Below are 14,324 nucleotides of genomic sequence, written 5' to 3'. Positions count from 1 at the left end.
CTTTATTTGGTTTGCTTCACTTTCACACCGTATGTTTTTAAAAGCAGGTCAAACTTAGAGGATGATGTTATACAGTTGTGACGGCTGCCACCAATGAGCTCTAACCATGAAGGTAAGAGTCATGAAGAAGCAACTCTGGCCCATCAATTGGTCGGGGTGGAAAACTAAACATCAATTTCCTTTGGCTGACTTGTTCACAATCAGCAAATTTCTGCAGATTCAGGGTTTATTTTTTTTAAGTTTGGTTTCATTTTATTTATATGATTTTTATTTTTATTTTTTTTTGGGGGGGGGGGGGGTTGTGTGGCACTAGTGTCCCTATTATTGAAAGTAGGACAGGGGGGCTGAGAGAGGGAAGACGTGCGGCGTTACAGTCAAACCCGGGTCAGACGGGTCAAGAACTTAAGGCCTCTGTACCTGGGCTGCGCACGCTACCACCGGCGCAGCCACCTAAATACTTTATAACAAGAAGCTGTGCAGTGTGAGTTCACTTGCAGGCAAACTAAGACTTGTGTTTTCAGGCCAGAGATTAAACGAGCTGTGTTGCAACTGCTCTGCAAAAGGATGCAAATGTCTAGAAAATCCTCTTCTGAGAGCTGCACTTTATTTCTGGTTCAGCAGATCTGCCGTGGTACAAGACTAACTGGAAATTGAATTGAAAGTTTGTGTTTTAGGCTGTGCAAAAATATATATATATATTGCAGCTTATTTCTTAATTTTTTCTCTCTCCCCTTGAATTGCACAGCATAACTGACATTAAAATTAGCTTAGCTTTTCAACAGGATCGAGCCACTGTAAATCTCTGCGCCATCTCTCATCGCGTGACCCTCTTAACTTCTTAAGCTCTTCTCTTTATTTTTTTATCTCTCTCTCCCCCCATACCCACGTTTTCCTACGCTCCTCTTTTCCTTTGAATATTTTAAGAGGCGGAAATGTCGAATCAGAACCCTGAATCTCAGGCGCTTTTCGACAAAAGGCCAAACTCCTGAGTGCTTTTATAGCTGAGGGAAACGTCTCAGCTCTTTGCATCGCACGATCTCCTCCCGTTGTTCACATTAAAACAATAGCACACATTTAGAGCTCTTGGCTCTAAATGTGTGCTATCGGTTTGCCGAGTTTCCCTTTTTATTACAATGTGGCACCCCTCTCCTCCCGCTCATCCCCTTCGCCGTCCACCAGAGAAGCTTCGTTTTGAAATCCCTTTATGTCACCAATTGGATTTCAGCAGAGCTCTTTAGAGCCGTCTGGCTGAGCTTCTAAACCAGTTTTGATTTAAGCAGCTCTTCTGGTTGCGGCCCTTGATATAAACAAAATGTTTTGACAGAAGCCACTCCATTGATATGGAAACAAATTAAGGCAAAGAAACGGAAAAATGGAACAATTGGTAATAAAATAAAATACTTGTATATGGTGGTTTTTGTTCAGCTGATGAAGTTCAGTCAAGCTCTTAAAATCTGTTTTGAACAAGCTGTAATTTCTGTGAAAAAGTCGCGCTCTGAATTTCATGTCTCTCTCAGGCTGTCCCTCCTACTCTTCACCAGTGTCTGATTCTGAGCAGATGGCTTGAAATAAGAGTATTTACAAAGGCATTAGGGTTAAGCAATCCTGACCCTCTTCTCACTGCTTAGCTCTGCAATAAATCAGTGGGAATGATCAAAGCTGAGTAGCTTCAGTCAAAGGACCGGTTCACTCCGTCGCCCCGCTGGAGTCGTGGCTTTCCTGGGCCAGCGGCACAAAGTCACAGAGAAGCAGCATAAGGAAGTCCGGACTTTGACTAGGCCGCTGTAAAACCTTAGTTTTGGGCTTTTTGAGCTAAGCTTGCTGCTGTTATGGAGCATTGTCTTACTGCTTTAACCCAAGTGGGCTTCAGGTAAATGCACTGTGACTTGCAAAAGTATTCACCCCCCTGTCTTTTTACCCATTTGTTTCATTCCAACCTATAATTTAAATGTTTAAATCTTATTTTATGGGACGGATCTGCAAAAACTAGTCTAATTTGGTGAAATGGAAGGAGAAAAAATATAATAAAAAACCCCCGAAAAATTTAAAGATGCTCTGGTCTGATGAGATGGAAATGTAACTTTTCGGCCACCAAGGAAAACAGTCTCACTCAGTGACTTATCCAAAGCCACTTGTAGGTATTACTGCAGGAAAAAGTGGCTGACTTATCGACGGTGAACCGTTATGCACACTAAGGTTTTTTTTTTTTGTCCTTGTTTTATTCTCAATAAAAAAAACATGCATATTTAAAGTCATGTTCTGTAAATAAAATGGTGCAAATTCTCAAACAATATATTTTAATTCCAGGTTGTGAGGCAACAAAATATGAAATAAAAGCCAAGGTGGGTGAATACTTTTGGAACATACTCTGATTATCTGATTATGTTGATTTCCTTTAGGATATCACGGCTCCATTACCACAAACAAGTTGTCCAGGTCCTGAAGCAGCCCTAGACCATCACACCACCGCCACCATATTTGATTCTAGCAATGAGGTTGTCTTTCTGAAAGGCTGTTTGCCTCACGGTGAATGTGACGCATTGTCCAAAATGTTCCACTTTTGACTCATCAGTTCATTGAATATTTTCCCAGCAGTCTAGAGGATCATCGAGCTATACGAAAAAGACCTTTGAGTTTCTTCTGGTCAGCAGTGGTGTTTGCCTTAAGATCAGAAAGTAAACCTCTGACCCAAAAAAATAAATAAATACAGATTATTTTTGAGTGACTTTGCTCAAGTCTGGACCTTAAATCCCACTGAGATGCTGTAGCCTCACCATAAGCAGGCCATTCATGCTTAAAAACCCTCCAATGCGACTGAAATTTAACAATTCTGCAAAAAGTCCAAAATCCCTCCGCAGCAACAAGTTAAGTTGAGGGGGTGATTACTTTTTCACTTCGGGCAAAATTGGGTTGCATAGCTTTTTTCCTTAATTTTCCCTTTACTTGAAGCACAAATACAAAAACAAGCACGTTTTGAAATGAATTAAAGTATTTGCCCTCAATATGAGCAGGGCTCATATTGAACCTTGCTCCTCAATATGAGCCCTGCTCATGGTAATGCCCATTATGTTTCATTATCATGTAGCCAAATAATCACATTTAAGACAGTAATATTAATCTAAAATATTTTTATTGACAGTGCAACCAGAGAACACACACTGTACGTTTAGTTTATAATGCACATCTCATTCATTTACATCTGCTGCCAGAGAATCTATTTAACGTCACATTAGAGAGGAAGTTCCTGAGTTCAGAGGTCAACATGGAGGATTTTTACTCTTTACCGAATCGACTCAGATGTACAGATTTTATTTTTGTGCGTCATTAGATCAGGGGTGTGCACAATTTTTGACACGTGAGCCGAAAGGGTCAAGTCCAAAGTACTTGAGGGCAAAAAAATAGTAATAATAAAAATATATATTATTTTCTGATTTGATTTTCTTTTTCCTGCTCTACAGAATCTGATCATTTTAATGAAACAAATTGGTCAGATTTTCAGTAGGGAAGAGAAGTGTAAATCATTATAGATCCAAAGTTAAAAAGGGGTTTTGCTCATTTGCCTCATTAAAAGATGCTCATCCAGTTTGCAAATTACTTTAGGCTCAATCAAAAATATATTTTTTTAATTATTATTGTTTTAGCAGTATAAAAACAGGATTTGAGTCAGCATTTCTTAGAAAACACTTGCTGTATTTAGTCAATTTGTAATACATGAATTCAAAGCAGATTTTAATGCACCAAGGTTGGCATTTGAGTAAAAGTCAATGGATAGATGTCCTGTTTACTGAGAAATTAAAGAGAATGTAAATGGTGCGGTTATTCAAAGATGAATGCTTTATGTTGTACCTAATTTTTTCAATTATAAGAGTTTACCCTATGTGTTACAATTATCTCCTCATTAAAAGCAAAAAGTTTCCATTCCACCTGCATCACCCACCAGTGCAGGTGGGGGGGCCAAATCTTTCCTGAAATGCCGTTGGAGGGGCCGAAGAAACTCAGCGCGGAGGCCACAAATGGCCCTGGGCGGCACTTTGGACATGCCTGCATTAGACTATATTTTCCTGAAGGCGTGACGGCAGATCGTCCAATGACACAACCCGGTGTTCCTCTGGGACGTCCCCCTCTGTGTGCGAGTTGTCTCTGTCTAACAGGAAGCCGTGGATGCCCACGGCCCGGGAAGCAAGGTAATCATACACGTAGTGGTCCCCAATGTGAGCCACGCTGCCAGCTGGTGCGCCACATCTTTGGAGCGCCTGATGAAAGATGGCCGGACTGGGCTTCGGCGCGCCGGCCTCCTCTGACGTTAGCACGAAGCTGAAGTGCTCCAGCAGCCCGCTGTTGCGTAAAATGGTTTCAAGGCGCTTGTCAAAATTAGACACGACGCCCAGCTTCAGTCCGAGAGTGGAGCACCTTTCAAGCGCCGGCTTAGAGTCTGGAAACACCTGGAGGCGAAGTAGCACACAAACTTCCTGTAAGATTTTTATTATTTTTTTAATTTTCCGTCTTTTCAAAAGCTTCTGATAATAAATAAAACTGCTCCATTTGAAACTTTTTGTTTTTTTACGCGTATACACGTGTCTAGTGTTGCTCACCTCCCAGTTTTCTGCGTAGCAGAAGTTTTTAAAGACATTCGCAGCCACTGCGTTCAGCAGCGCCGGATCGTTCACCTGGCACTCGGACAGCGTGTCCCGAACGACTCCCATCCACCAATCCCGTGAAGTCAGGCCCTGAGAGACGCCGTAGTTTGGGTATCTGCTGGAGTAGCGCCGATGCGTCTTCCGGAAAGCAGCGTTGACCTCAGCGGGACGCAGGCTCAGGCCCAGTCCTTCAGCCTCCTTAGAGTACTGGACCCCCACAGACCCGCGCACCTTCAGCAGGGTGTCTTTAACGTCCCACAACACCCAGCGCAGAGGACCGCCTCGCATTGCAGCTGCACAGGTACGACAGAAAACAAGATTTACCTCAGCAAAACAAGGCAAAGTGTGGAACCAGACATATTCTAGTGGAAAGCAAACATGTGAAATGACGGCTGCTGGTTAATAACGCAAAATAAATTTTTTTTCAATGGAATGCATTTTGGATTCTGAGAAAACTACAGGGATCATCTTTATATCTAACTGTGAAGAATAAATTACTCAAGAATGACTTTCACCTTTTGACGCACAATAATGAAATTCACTTTTCAGGATATTTTAATACACTAAGATTCATCTGTTTAATATTCTTTAGTTCACAATGCTAGTTTATATATATATATATATATATATATATATATATATATATATATATATATATATATATATATATATATATATATGTAAAACTCTATTTATAGTAATATCCACCTGTATACTATATTCGGTACATATCCAGCTGTAAATTTACTTCACAATACTAGTTGTCTATATATTATACCCATAGGACAAATCTATCACTAAAATTCTGTTTATAATAGTATTCATCACTATATTTATTCAGTAAAAACCCATGTCCTTTACATATGGAACCATTATTTATCCTGCACTTGCTGCTATTGCACTTCTGGTTAGACCTAAACTGCATTTCGTTGACTTGTACCTGTACCTGTGCAATGACAATAAAGTTGAACCTAATCTAATCTAATCTAATCTAATTCTATGAATTAAAGCTAAGGGTCAGTGAACAATTGGTAAAACCTTTCTTTCACTTTCTGCTCATATGCAGCCCAAATTTACTTACTTAAAATGTAAATGTCATCTGATGCTTTTAGCCTTTGCCTCCTTGCCCTCTTTTAGTGGCTGTTGACGTCATTAGGATCTTTGATAATGATCGTTTGGCTAATTACAATTAAAATCCCCACAGAAAAAGTCTCACTCTCAAATGGTGGCACAATTTAAGGTGAACTTCAATAGAGCTGTTTCATCTAGAAGACTTTATTTGTTGTAAAAAAAATAAATGTATGCATACAACTCCGGCATCACTACAATTTCCACGTAGTGCAAAATAAAAGCGCTGAAATAGAAACCAGCATTTTCCGTAGCAAAGTATTTTTTTTTTTGCTATGGTAGCTTGGAGGACAGCATAAAATGAAGCCTTCGTATTCGTAGCCAAAAAGACGGTACCACAATATTTAAAACAGGTTAAATATCCTATAAAATAAAACCTGAAATAAATAACATCAAGACTTTTGGAGAATGACTTTTAAAAAAATTTATTATTGGTCTTATACTCTTGCCATAATTATGCACTCAAGTCCCCAAAATATCAGCATTTGAGGCTGAGCTGATGCGATAGTCTCGGGTGTAACAGCCCATTTATTTGCGCCAACAGCATATGGTAAACACGGATTCGTTTGTTTAGCTCTTTAGGTTAATCCCCAAATTGCTCTTGCTTTGGTCTCATCTGCTCCAAGGAGTCCAGGAGCCTCGAGGATTCATTCAGATGCAACTTTGCAAAACAAAGTCGAATTTGAGAGAGAAATCCTTCCCAATAAGCCATGTTTTTAATTGCACTATCGTGAAATTTAACCTCCTTATTAAGAGCTTTCTCCAATTCATCACTGCTTGACTTTGAGGTGAGATTTTTCTGGAACATCCACTTGATATATGACTCTATGACCCCCCCTCCCCCCCACCAACACACACACACGACCACAACAATCGCTTTTCTAAGGCCATTGCTGATGTCTTTTCACCTGACATTGTGTTAATGTGCACATGCTAGATCTAAAGACTCCTGCTTTATTGGGGTGGACACACTAATCAGCTTCACGTTTCTCTCTTGAATGCTTTGGATGTACAGCTACTGGTCATATAATTAGAATATTATAAAAAAGTTAATTTTTTCAGTAAATCCATTGAAAAAGTGAAACTTGCATATTATATTCATTGATTACGCAGACTGATATTTTCTTATGTTTATTTATTTATTTGGCGCTGTGCGCAGGTGCCAAGTCCTGTTGGAAAATAAAATCTCCATAATTTTTGTAGTGTTCAGCAGAGTCACAGATAACATATAATGAGGTAATAAGGTGCTTATTGAACAATGATGATTTGAAGCTTCATTTACAGCAAGTAAGTTTATTTGTTTTGACTTTGAGGCTTCTGAAGCGTTTACCTGATGGGAGAGGGACAAGGAGCCCGTTGCCTGGGTGGGTGGGATCAGTGGAGATGGGTCTGGCCCTTCTTTGGACTCGTTCTGCATAAATTGAGTCAAAATCTTATAGAAGGCATCCCACAATCCCCTGCGTTGTTCTCACCACTACGTCCCTCCTCTCCTACACTGTGCAGCTCCCATACCACACAGTTATGCTGAGACATAACACACGCTTTAGGGTAGCTCTATAGAAGCTCCTTTACAGTTTAGTGAAATGTCGCAGTCCAGGAGAGGTCAGAGATGTGAATGTCCAGGAACCTAATGCTGTTCACACACTCCACCACCTCCCCCTGTATGTAGAGAGGAGCGTGTTCAGTCCTCCTGGACCTCCTGTAGTCCACCATTACCTCCTTGGTCTTACTGGTGTTCAGGATCAGGTTGTTCCTGGAGCACCATTGTGTGAGATTGCTGACCTCATTCCTGTAGTGGGACTCATCATTGTTAGAGATGAGACCCACCACAGTGGTGTCGTCCACAAACTTCAATACTGTGTTTGTGGGGTGAACAGCAGAACAGTCCTGGGTGAAGAGAGCTGGGCTGAGGACACAGTCTCTTATCTAAGAGTGGCTTGAGACAAGGAATGTGACAGCTGGAACCATGTCTTATATACGTCTGTGCATGGTGGTTCTGGAAGCACTGACTCCAGCTGCAGTCCACTCTTTTGTGAGTCTCTCCCACATGTCTAAATGAGTTTTGTTTCAGAATCCTCTCCAGGGTGTGGTCATCCCTATTGCTTGTGCACTTTTTGTCTACCATATCTTGTCCTCCCCTTTGAGTTTGTATTCTATTGTGCTCTATGAACAGCCTTTAGCAATGACCTTTTGTGTCTTGCCATCCTTGTGCAGAGTGTCAATGGTCGTCTTTTGGATAACTGTCAAGTCAGCAGTTTTCCCCATGATTGTGTCGCCTACAGAACTGGACTGAGAGACCATTTAAAGGCCTTTGCAGGTGATTTGAGTTAATTAGCTGATAAAAGTGTGGCACCAGGTCGCTTCAATACTAGACCTTTTTATAGTATTTGAATTTTCTGAAATACTGAATTTGGGGTTTTCATTAATTGTCGGTTATAATCATCAGAATTAAAACAAATAAGCACTTGAAATATATCAATCTGAGTGTAATAAATTAATATAATATACAAGTTTCACTTTTTGAATGAAATTAAAAAAAAAAAAACCTTTTTCATGATATACTAATTATATGACCAGCACCTGTACACTTGAGCTTAGATCATCACCGCTTCTGTGTCCTGTACTGAAGGCATAACACTAAATCACAGAAACTGTAACTGATTGGAGCAATTAATTTTTATTTTTTTTACCTTTATAGTTTTACTTTAACAGTGATTTTAAAACGAAGGCATTGTACTTTTAGCTTCAGCCATATTGAGATAGAATCAGTTTTCAGCTGCTAGATCAGATGATCAGGGGTCTTTCTGCAGAATCTGCAGTTCCAGAGCTGCAAGTGGCTCTTTGGCTCACGTAATATGAAAAAGCACACAAAAATCATTATTGTAACAGACTTTACATGCGTAATACCAACAATAAAAAACGCTAAACAAATTATATTAGTGATACTTATTATAAAAGCTACTCTGACCTTGAAACAACAGCACCCATCTGAGCTCATGAAACCGTATTTCACTTTTTAATCAGCTGCTGACGTGAAAGGGCAAATTTACTCTGCATCTCACTTCTCGTGGTTTTATGTTGTGCCTCTGGGCAACATGAACACACCGCACAGCTGTAAACATTACCGATATAATAGTCTTCTTGATCATCCGGAAGTTTTCCTCCCTTTCTCCTACTCTTCGTCTTCTCTCCAGCTGCCTCACTGCGGGACGTTCCAGCTTCTGCCGCCACCTGTTGACCAAACGGCATATTACACTGCATTTATTTTATTTTATTAATTTATTTATATTGGAAAAGACAAAAAAAAGCTAATTTTCTTCTTCTTTTTTATTTTTTTTTTATTTTCTAACTTTCAGTCCGTCGTGGTTTATTTTAATAGTCACCAAGTCAACTTAAAACTCAATCTGACAGTTCCCACGTAACCTTTTAAATCAGCACAGTTGTTAAATACCCCCGGTCCAATAGGGGGCAGTGTGACCGCGGTGAACGACACGTTCGACAGACTTTGTGTACGCATGCGCGGAAGTCAACGTGCCGACACCACTTTTCCCTGGCGACAAATCTCTCTGATTGCTGCAAAGCATCAGACAATGTGGGTGATTGTCAGCGAGAGTCAGTGAGTTTAGCGCAGGCGCCATGGGGAGTCCAGCTGTGCGGATGTTCCATAGATTAGAGGGTCTGTTTTGCGTCTACAAACCCGCAGGAGTGCACTGGAAGCTGGTGAGGGACACCATCGAGACTAATCTTCTGAAAGGTGAGCTGTGTCCTCGTTCGTTGTTCAAACAAATGTCTGTCGTTCATCGGAGTCCCTTTTTACTAAAACCTGCAGTAAAAATGCGTCTTCAGGGGTTAACGCTACACCTGCTCGGCCTCTTCCTCATGAGGTTCGCTTCTTGCCGAGCCCAAACAAGGACCGTGAAGTAGCCGGAGGACTCGCACTGCGCGCTGCCTCTGTTCCTGTCCTGTCCAAGCACCCTCTGGGTAAGTCTCAGCATCCTTCTTCTCAGCATGTTTGCTTAGTTTGACGACCTTGGTTTACACCAGAGGGGCCCAAATCCACTTCCCCAAGAGCTACTAACCTGCAGCTTTCAGGTGCATCCCTTCTCCAACACGCCTGAATCAAATGACTGAATTCCCTCATCAGCATCTCATCCAGCTCTGCAGGAGCCTGGCAACGAGCCATTCGTTTGATTCGGGTGAGTTAAGGAAGGGATGCATCTAAAATGTGCAGGATAGTTGGACAAAGGTCTGAACTTGGGCACCCCTGATGTTCTCCAGATTGATGTTTTTAGTGGCTTAGAAGCTGAAGCTCACAGACGGGGAGGGGTAGTAATAAATGGAAAAGAGTGACACAATGTGGGATGAATATGATCGAGTAAAGTCAAATATTTCCCAATGTTTTTAGTGACCGGACCTGAATTCCAGCATATTAAGGTGGGAGTTGGTCACCGCCTGGATGTTTCCTCTTCTGGTGTTCTCGGTAAAACTTTCACCCCACAGTACAACAACAGTTTTAGCTGTTATAGATAGATAGATAAAAAGATACACTTTATTCCGGACTTATGGTCCAATAAATGCATACGTAAATAAAATAAATAAATGGATAAGAATAAAAACACAATACAAGTACCATTATCAATTAGATGGGCGCTTTAAGAAGACAGGAGTACCAGAGTCTCTACACCTTAGACAGGTATTGGATTGCACTATGTGTGGTGTCAGTAAGTGACAAGATAATATCATTGCCAGATGCATTTAACCTGCAGATAAACTTATACATTAACTTTTTTAAAAACAGCTTGTAGGGTATGGACTCTAGCTGTGTCAAACATCTCACTTGCACCAGTCCATCTTGGCCGTTTCAAAAGTACCCGCAAAGCATCATTATAGGCCACCTGCAGCCTTTGCAGGTTGGTTTTTCTATATGTAGACCACAGGTGAGCAGAAAATCTTATAGAGAATCTCAGACCAATAACCCAGCCCCGCTCTTCTAGTTCTCGCTGTGGGGAACGGGAACAGGACCATGAGGGATCTCTACAGGACACGAACCACGAGGGTAATGTCTCACCTCTGTCGGCCTTTACATGCAGCACGAGACGGCATACGCAATTAATTCAACCTTTGGTTTTGATTCAGGATTATTCGCTGCAGTGCGAGTTTGGGATGGCAACACAGGATTTTACTGACACGGGTCGGGTCGTGGAAAGGTCCACTTACGGTGAGAATTTGTTTTAAGCAAATATTTTTCGTTGACATCTTCATCTTGACGGATAAGATATTCTTATATTTCTGTATTAAAAATCAGATTCTCTTCAGCTGTAACTCAATGTTTTTGCATAAAACCCATTAAGTGTTAAGTGAGAGTGGCTCACTGTATAGGTCAGTACTGTAGAATCCGGTTGTTTTCGTCCCTAAAACACAATCTTGTTCATTAGGTCCTAGAACATGAACTAAACATGGAAAAGTAGCATTTAGTTCCTATGCTCCACTTATCTGGAACAAACTTCCAGAAAACTGCAAAAGTGCAGAAAGCCTGAGTTCTTTTAAATCAAGATTAAAAACACATTTGTTTAGGATTGCATTCGACTGTTCCAGTTAAACTGTTTTACTGAAACATCATTAGTTCAACTTTGTAGTCCAACTAGGGCTGAACAATTAATCGCATTTTCAATATAATCGCGATTTTAAAAAACGCAATTTCCAAATCGCAGAGGTCTGCAATTTTTGGCTATGTAACAATCAGGGAATTAGACACGTCCATTAGGTGTCGGTAAAATGTTTGAAGTGGGTTTGCCTCCACATGGAAGGGAAGACAGTTGCAGCAGTGAGATAATGTAATTTTATTACTTGTTTTAGAGTTTATATAATCATACATAGCATTAAGTACAGGTCAATCAGTTTAATACATTGACTGGTTACACTTTATGTTCAACAAGGATTAATGTCCAAATCAACTAAAAGCTGTTCTCTTGAATAATATTCTGATTAATAGAAACATTAAAAGTTCTTGTTTTAAATAGTCCTTCTTTACAAACATCTTTTTTTAGAGAACATTTTTGTTGCCTGTGGTTAATGCAGAGAAAAGTCAAAATTGCAATTTTGGTTGAAATATATTGTAGGCAGAACGCAATCATTTCTGCTCTGAGTTTAGATGCTGTGGGTCTTTTAGCAACTAATCTGCACAGCGAGGAAACAAGTTGATTTGTTGTTTGTATGTTTTTGAAAAGACGTGATAAATTAAACTGGAAACAAATCGCATTTAATCGCAATATTAAGAAAAAAAATCGCAATTAGATTATTTTGCAAAATCGTTCAGCCCTAAGTCCAACTGTTTTTAATGTTCTATTTTGTTTCTACATTTTATTCCTACTTGCTTTTATTCTGTTTTATTTTCCTATATTTTAATCATGTAAAGCGCTTTGCGTTGTCTCTGTACTGAATTGTGCTATATAACATTTTTTGCTTTGCCTAGGTCACATCACACGGGAGAAGATGGAGAGAGTGATAGCCATGCTGGAGGGAGCCAATCAAAAAGCCCTGAGAATGTATTCAACCAGTTTTAATTTCTACCTGCATTGATCTGTGTGTCATCATTCGTTCCACTGCAAGGAACAAAAATGATTATATATGTATATTTTTTTTTTTTTCTCCGTCCAACAGGTATTCCAGCGTGGACATGAGCTCACAGGAAGCGTACGAGTTGGCGGCAAAGGGTCTGCTGGGCCCAGACGGGAAGTCGGTTCCTATCTTGACGGGCTTGCGATGCGTTCACTTCCAGCCACCAAACTTCACCTTAGGCAAGCCCGGCTAAGCGTGTCCGACGTCTAATCCCACTTGTTCCCGTTTTGCCTTGCCGTGCGTGACGCTTCGTGTGCGTGTTCTGCCTTTCCAGAGGTGCAGTGCCTAAACGAAACGCAGAAATATCTGCGCAAAGTGGTGCACGAGATGGGACTGGAGCTGCGCAGCACGGCGGTGTGTAAGGGGGTGAGGCGAACCAGAGACGGGCCCTTCACCCTGCAGCACGCGCTCACCCGGCACCACTGGACCGCCGCTGATGTCGCGCAGGCCATGCAGCAGCACCGTTGGAAAAAGAGGAGCAAAGGCCGCTGCGGGACCGTGACCGATAAAGCGGTGGCGCAAACACCCGGGGAGACGCTCGCAGCCTCTCAGGAAGACGAAGCTAACAGGGAAGCGACGATAGCCGAGTTGCAATGTCGCTAATGGAAGTGAAAACCGTGCGGACGTTTCCTGGTTGATAGACATTTTGTTACCCGAGATGCTGGTGAGAACGAAAAAGGCAAATGCTTCTGAATCACATTGGGTTAATATGGAAATGTGATTCTACCATGGCATCCCAAAGTTGACGTCCACTCCTCTGGAGCATTCATTTTATTAATGTTTTAGGTTAATAAAATCCTTCTTTTTTTCCCCCCACAGTGGATTGAAGTTACAACGAACAGCTTTAATGAATTATGAAAACAAAATAAAAGGTGCACAACAGTTTTTTCTGAAGTGTACATGGCTAAAATGTATGCATAGACTACTGTGAATACGTTGCTGAATTTTGTTCAGCAGGTTTCACCTTAAACCGCAGGCCTTTTATAGGTTGATCTGGAGAAACATGAAGCTCCGCAGCTTAAGTACTCAGTCCATGGTTTGCAGGAAGCTGCTGTAGAAGACGGGCCTGTTTTACTTCTTAACCAGAGAGATCATGCAACAAATGATTTAACGTGTTAATTTGGGTTCTGGAGCAGGATCCACGCCTCTTAATTAGCCAGCAGTAGCCGTACACCTACTTCACTCATCCATCACATCCTTCCCTCCCTTACCGCCAACCTCACGCCTCTTCCTCCCCTTCATTCCACCACCCTCATCCCTACTCTCTATTCTCATTCTTCATCCACTCTTCTTTGAGGCAGAGTCCATCTGTGGGTGTTCTAAGTGGGATCAGGAAAAGCCATTTCCTGAAGACCGCACCCCTACGCTGAGTCTCCTTAAAGCGAGTCTCCCCGAATGACCCATCCTGACAATCGGTCCATCCATCCACCCCCCCCAACCCGTTCATTCAATAAACCTTTAAACTCATATTTGCGCCGTGGTTCTTGCCAATCAAGTGACAAGTTGGAACAGGGGGTCAGACTTGCTGAAGTAACGTTTGGGGCATTAAAACCCTTCAAACAACTCCACTGACTTGATTTTATTTTTTATTTTGTATTTGCTTAAATCAGATATGAGTATTGGTGAATCCAGCCACCAAGAAGTTCTCAGGTATCAGGATAAAAGACACCAGAACCTTAAGGGGTGCATATCTTTGACCCTTTTTGTATGAATTTAACATTGTTTGAATTAGAAAAAAAAAATGTAATCCTCATAAATTACAAACTTTGTTTTTTAGAAACAATCTATGGCTTGTTTTTGAAAAACTTTTCAGTTTTTGTTGTTTAAACAAGAAAGTACAATGATGGGTTTTTATGTGAACTCTTAAAACATAACTGTATAGGCACAATACATGTTTTTTTCTGTATAAAATCTTATTTAAGTAAATATTCATCTGAGAGT

The 14,324-nt window shown here is 41.0% G+C and overlaps 2 protein-coding genes across 3 annotated transcripts; one reads left to right on the top strand and one right to left on the bottom strand.

The window, feature by feature from the left end:
• Positions 1–3,111: 3,111 nt before the first annotated feature.
• hdhd3 (haloacid dehalogenase-like hydrolase domain containing 3) lies at positions 3,112–8,993 on the bottom strand. Of its 2 annotated transcripts, none has more exons than XM_012872701.3 (3): positions 8,891–8,993; positions 4,593–4,930; positions 3,112–4,442 (listed from the first exon to the last, which is right to left on the bottom strand). In XM_012872701.3, the coding sequence occupies exons 2-3, from the start codon at positions 4,923–4,925 to the stop codon at positions 4,047–4,049; spliced, it is 729 nt and encodes a 242-aa protein (XP_012728155.2). In that variant the 5' UTR covers positions 4,926–4,930; positions 8,891–8,993; the 3' UTR covers positions 3,112–4,046. The 2 variants fall into 2 exon arrangements, with proteins under 2 accessions (XP_012728155.2, XP_036008076.1); XM_036152183.1 differs by lacking the exon at positions 8,891–8,993 and adding an exon at positions 8,734–8,870.
• Positions 8,994–9,253: 260 nt separating this feature from the next.
• trub2 (TruB pseudouridine (psi) synthase family member 2) lies at positions 9,254–13,947 on the top strand. The gene is made up of 8 exons (XM_036152039.1): positions 9,254–9,519; positions 9,612–9,746; positions 10,171–10,245; positions 10,760–10,821; positions 10,902–10,983; positions 12,238–12,310; positions 12,426–12,562; positions 12,658–13,947. Exons 1-8 carry the CDS (start codon positions 9,402–9,404, stop codon positions 12,984–12,986), a joined length of 1,011 nt encoding a protein of 336 aa, XP_036007932.1. The 5' UTR covers positions 9,254–9,401; the 3' UTR covers positions 12,987–13,947.
• The last annotated feature ends 377 nt before the right edge of the window (positions 13,948–14,324 follow it).

Source organism: Fundulus heteroclitus, chromosome 20 (assembly GCF_011125445.2).
Source record: "Fundulus heteroclitus isolate FHET01 chromosome 20, MU-UCD_Fhet_4.1, whole genome shotgun sequence".
Classification (NCBI taxonomy): Eukaryota; Metazoa; Chordata; class Actinopteri; order Cyprinodontiformes; family Fundulidae; genus Fundulus; species Fundulus heteroclitus.
The sequence above is the reverse complement of the archived record's forward strand: the minus strand, read 5'-3'. Positions and strand labels throughout refer to the sequence as shown.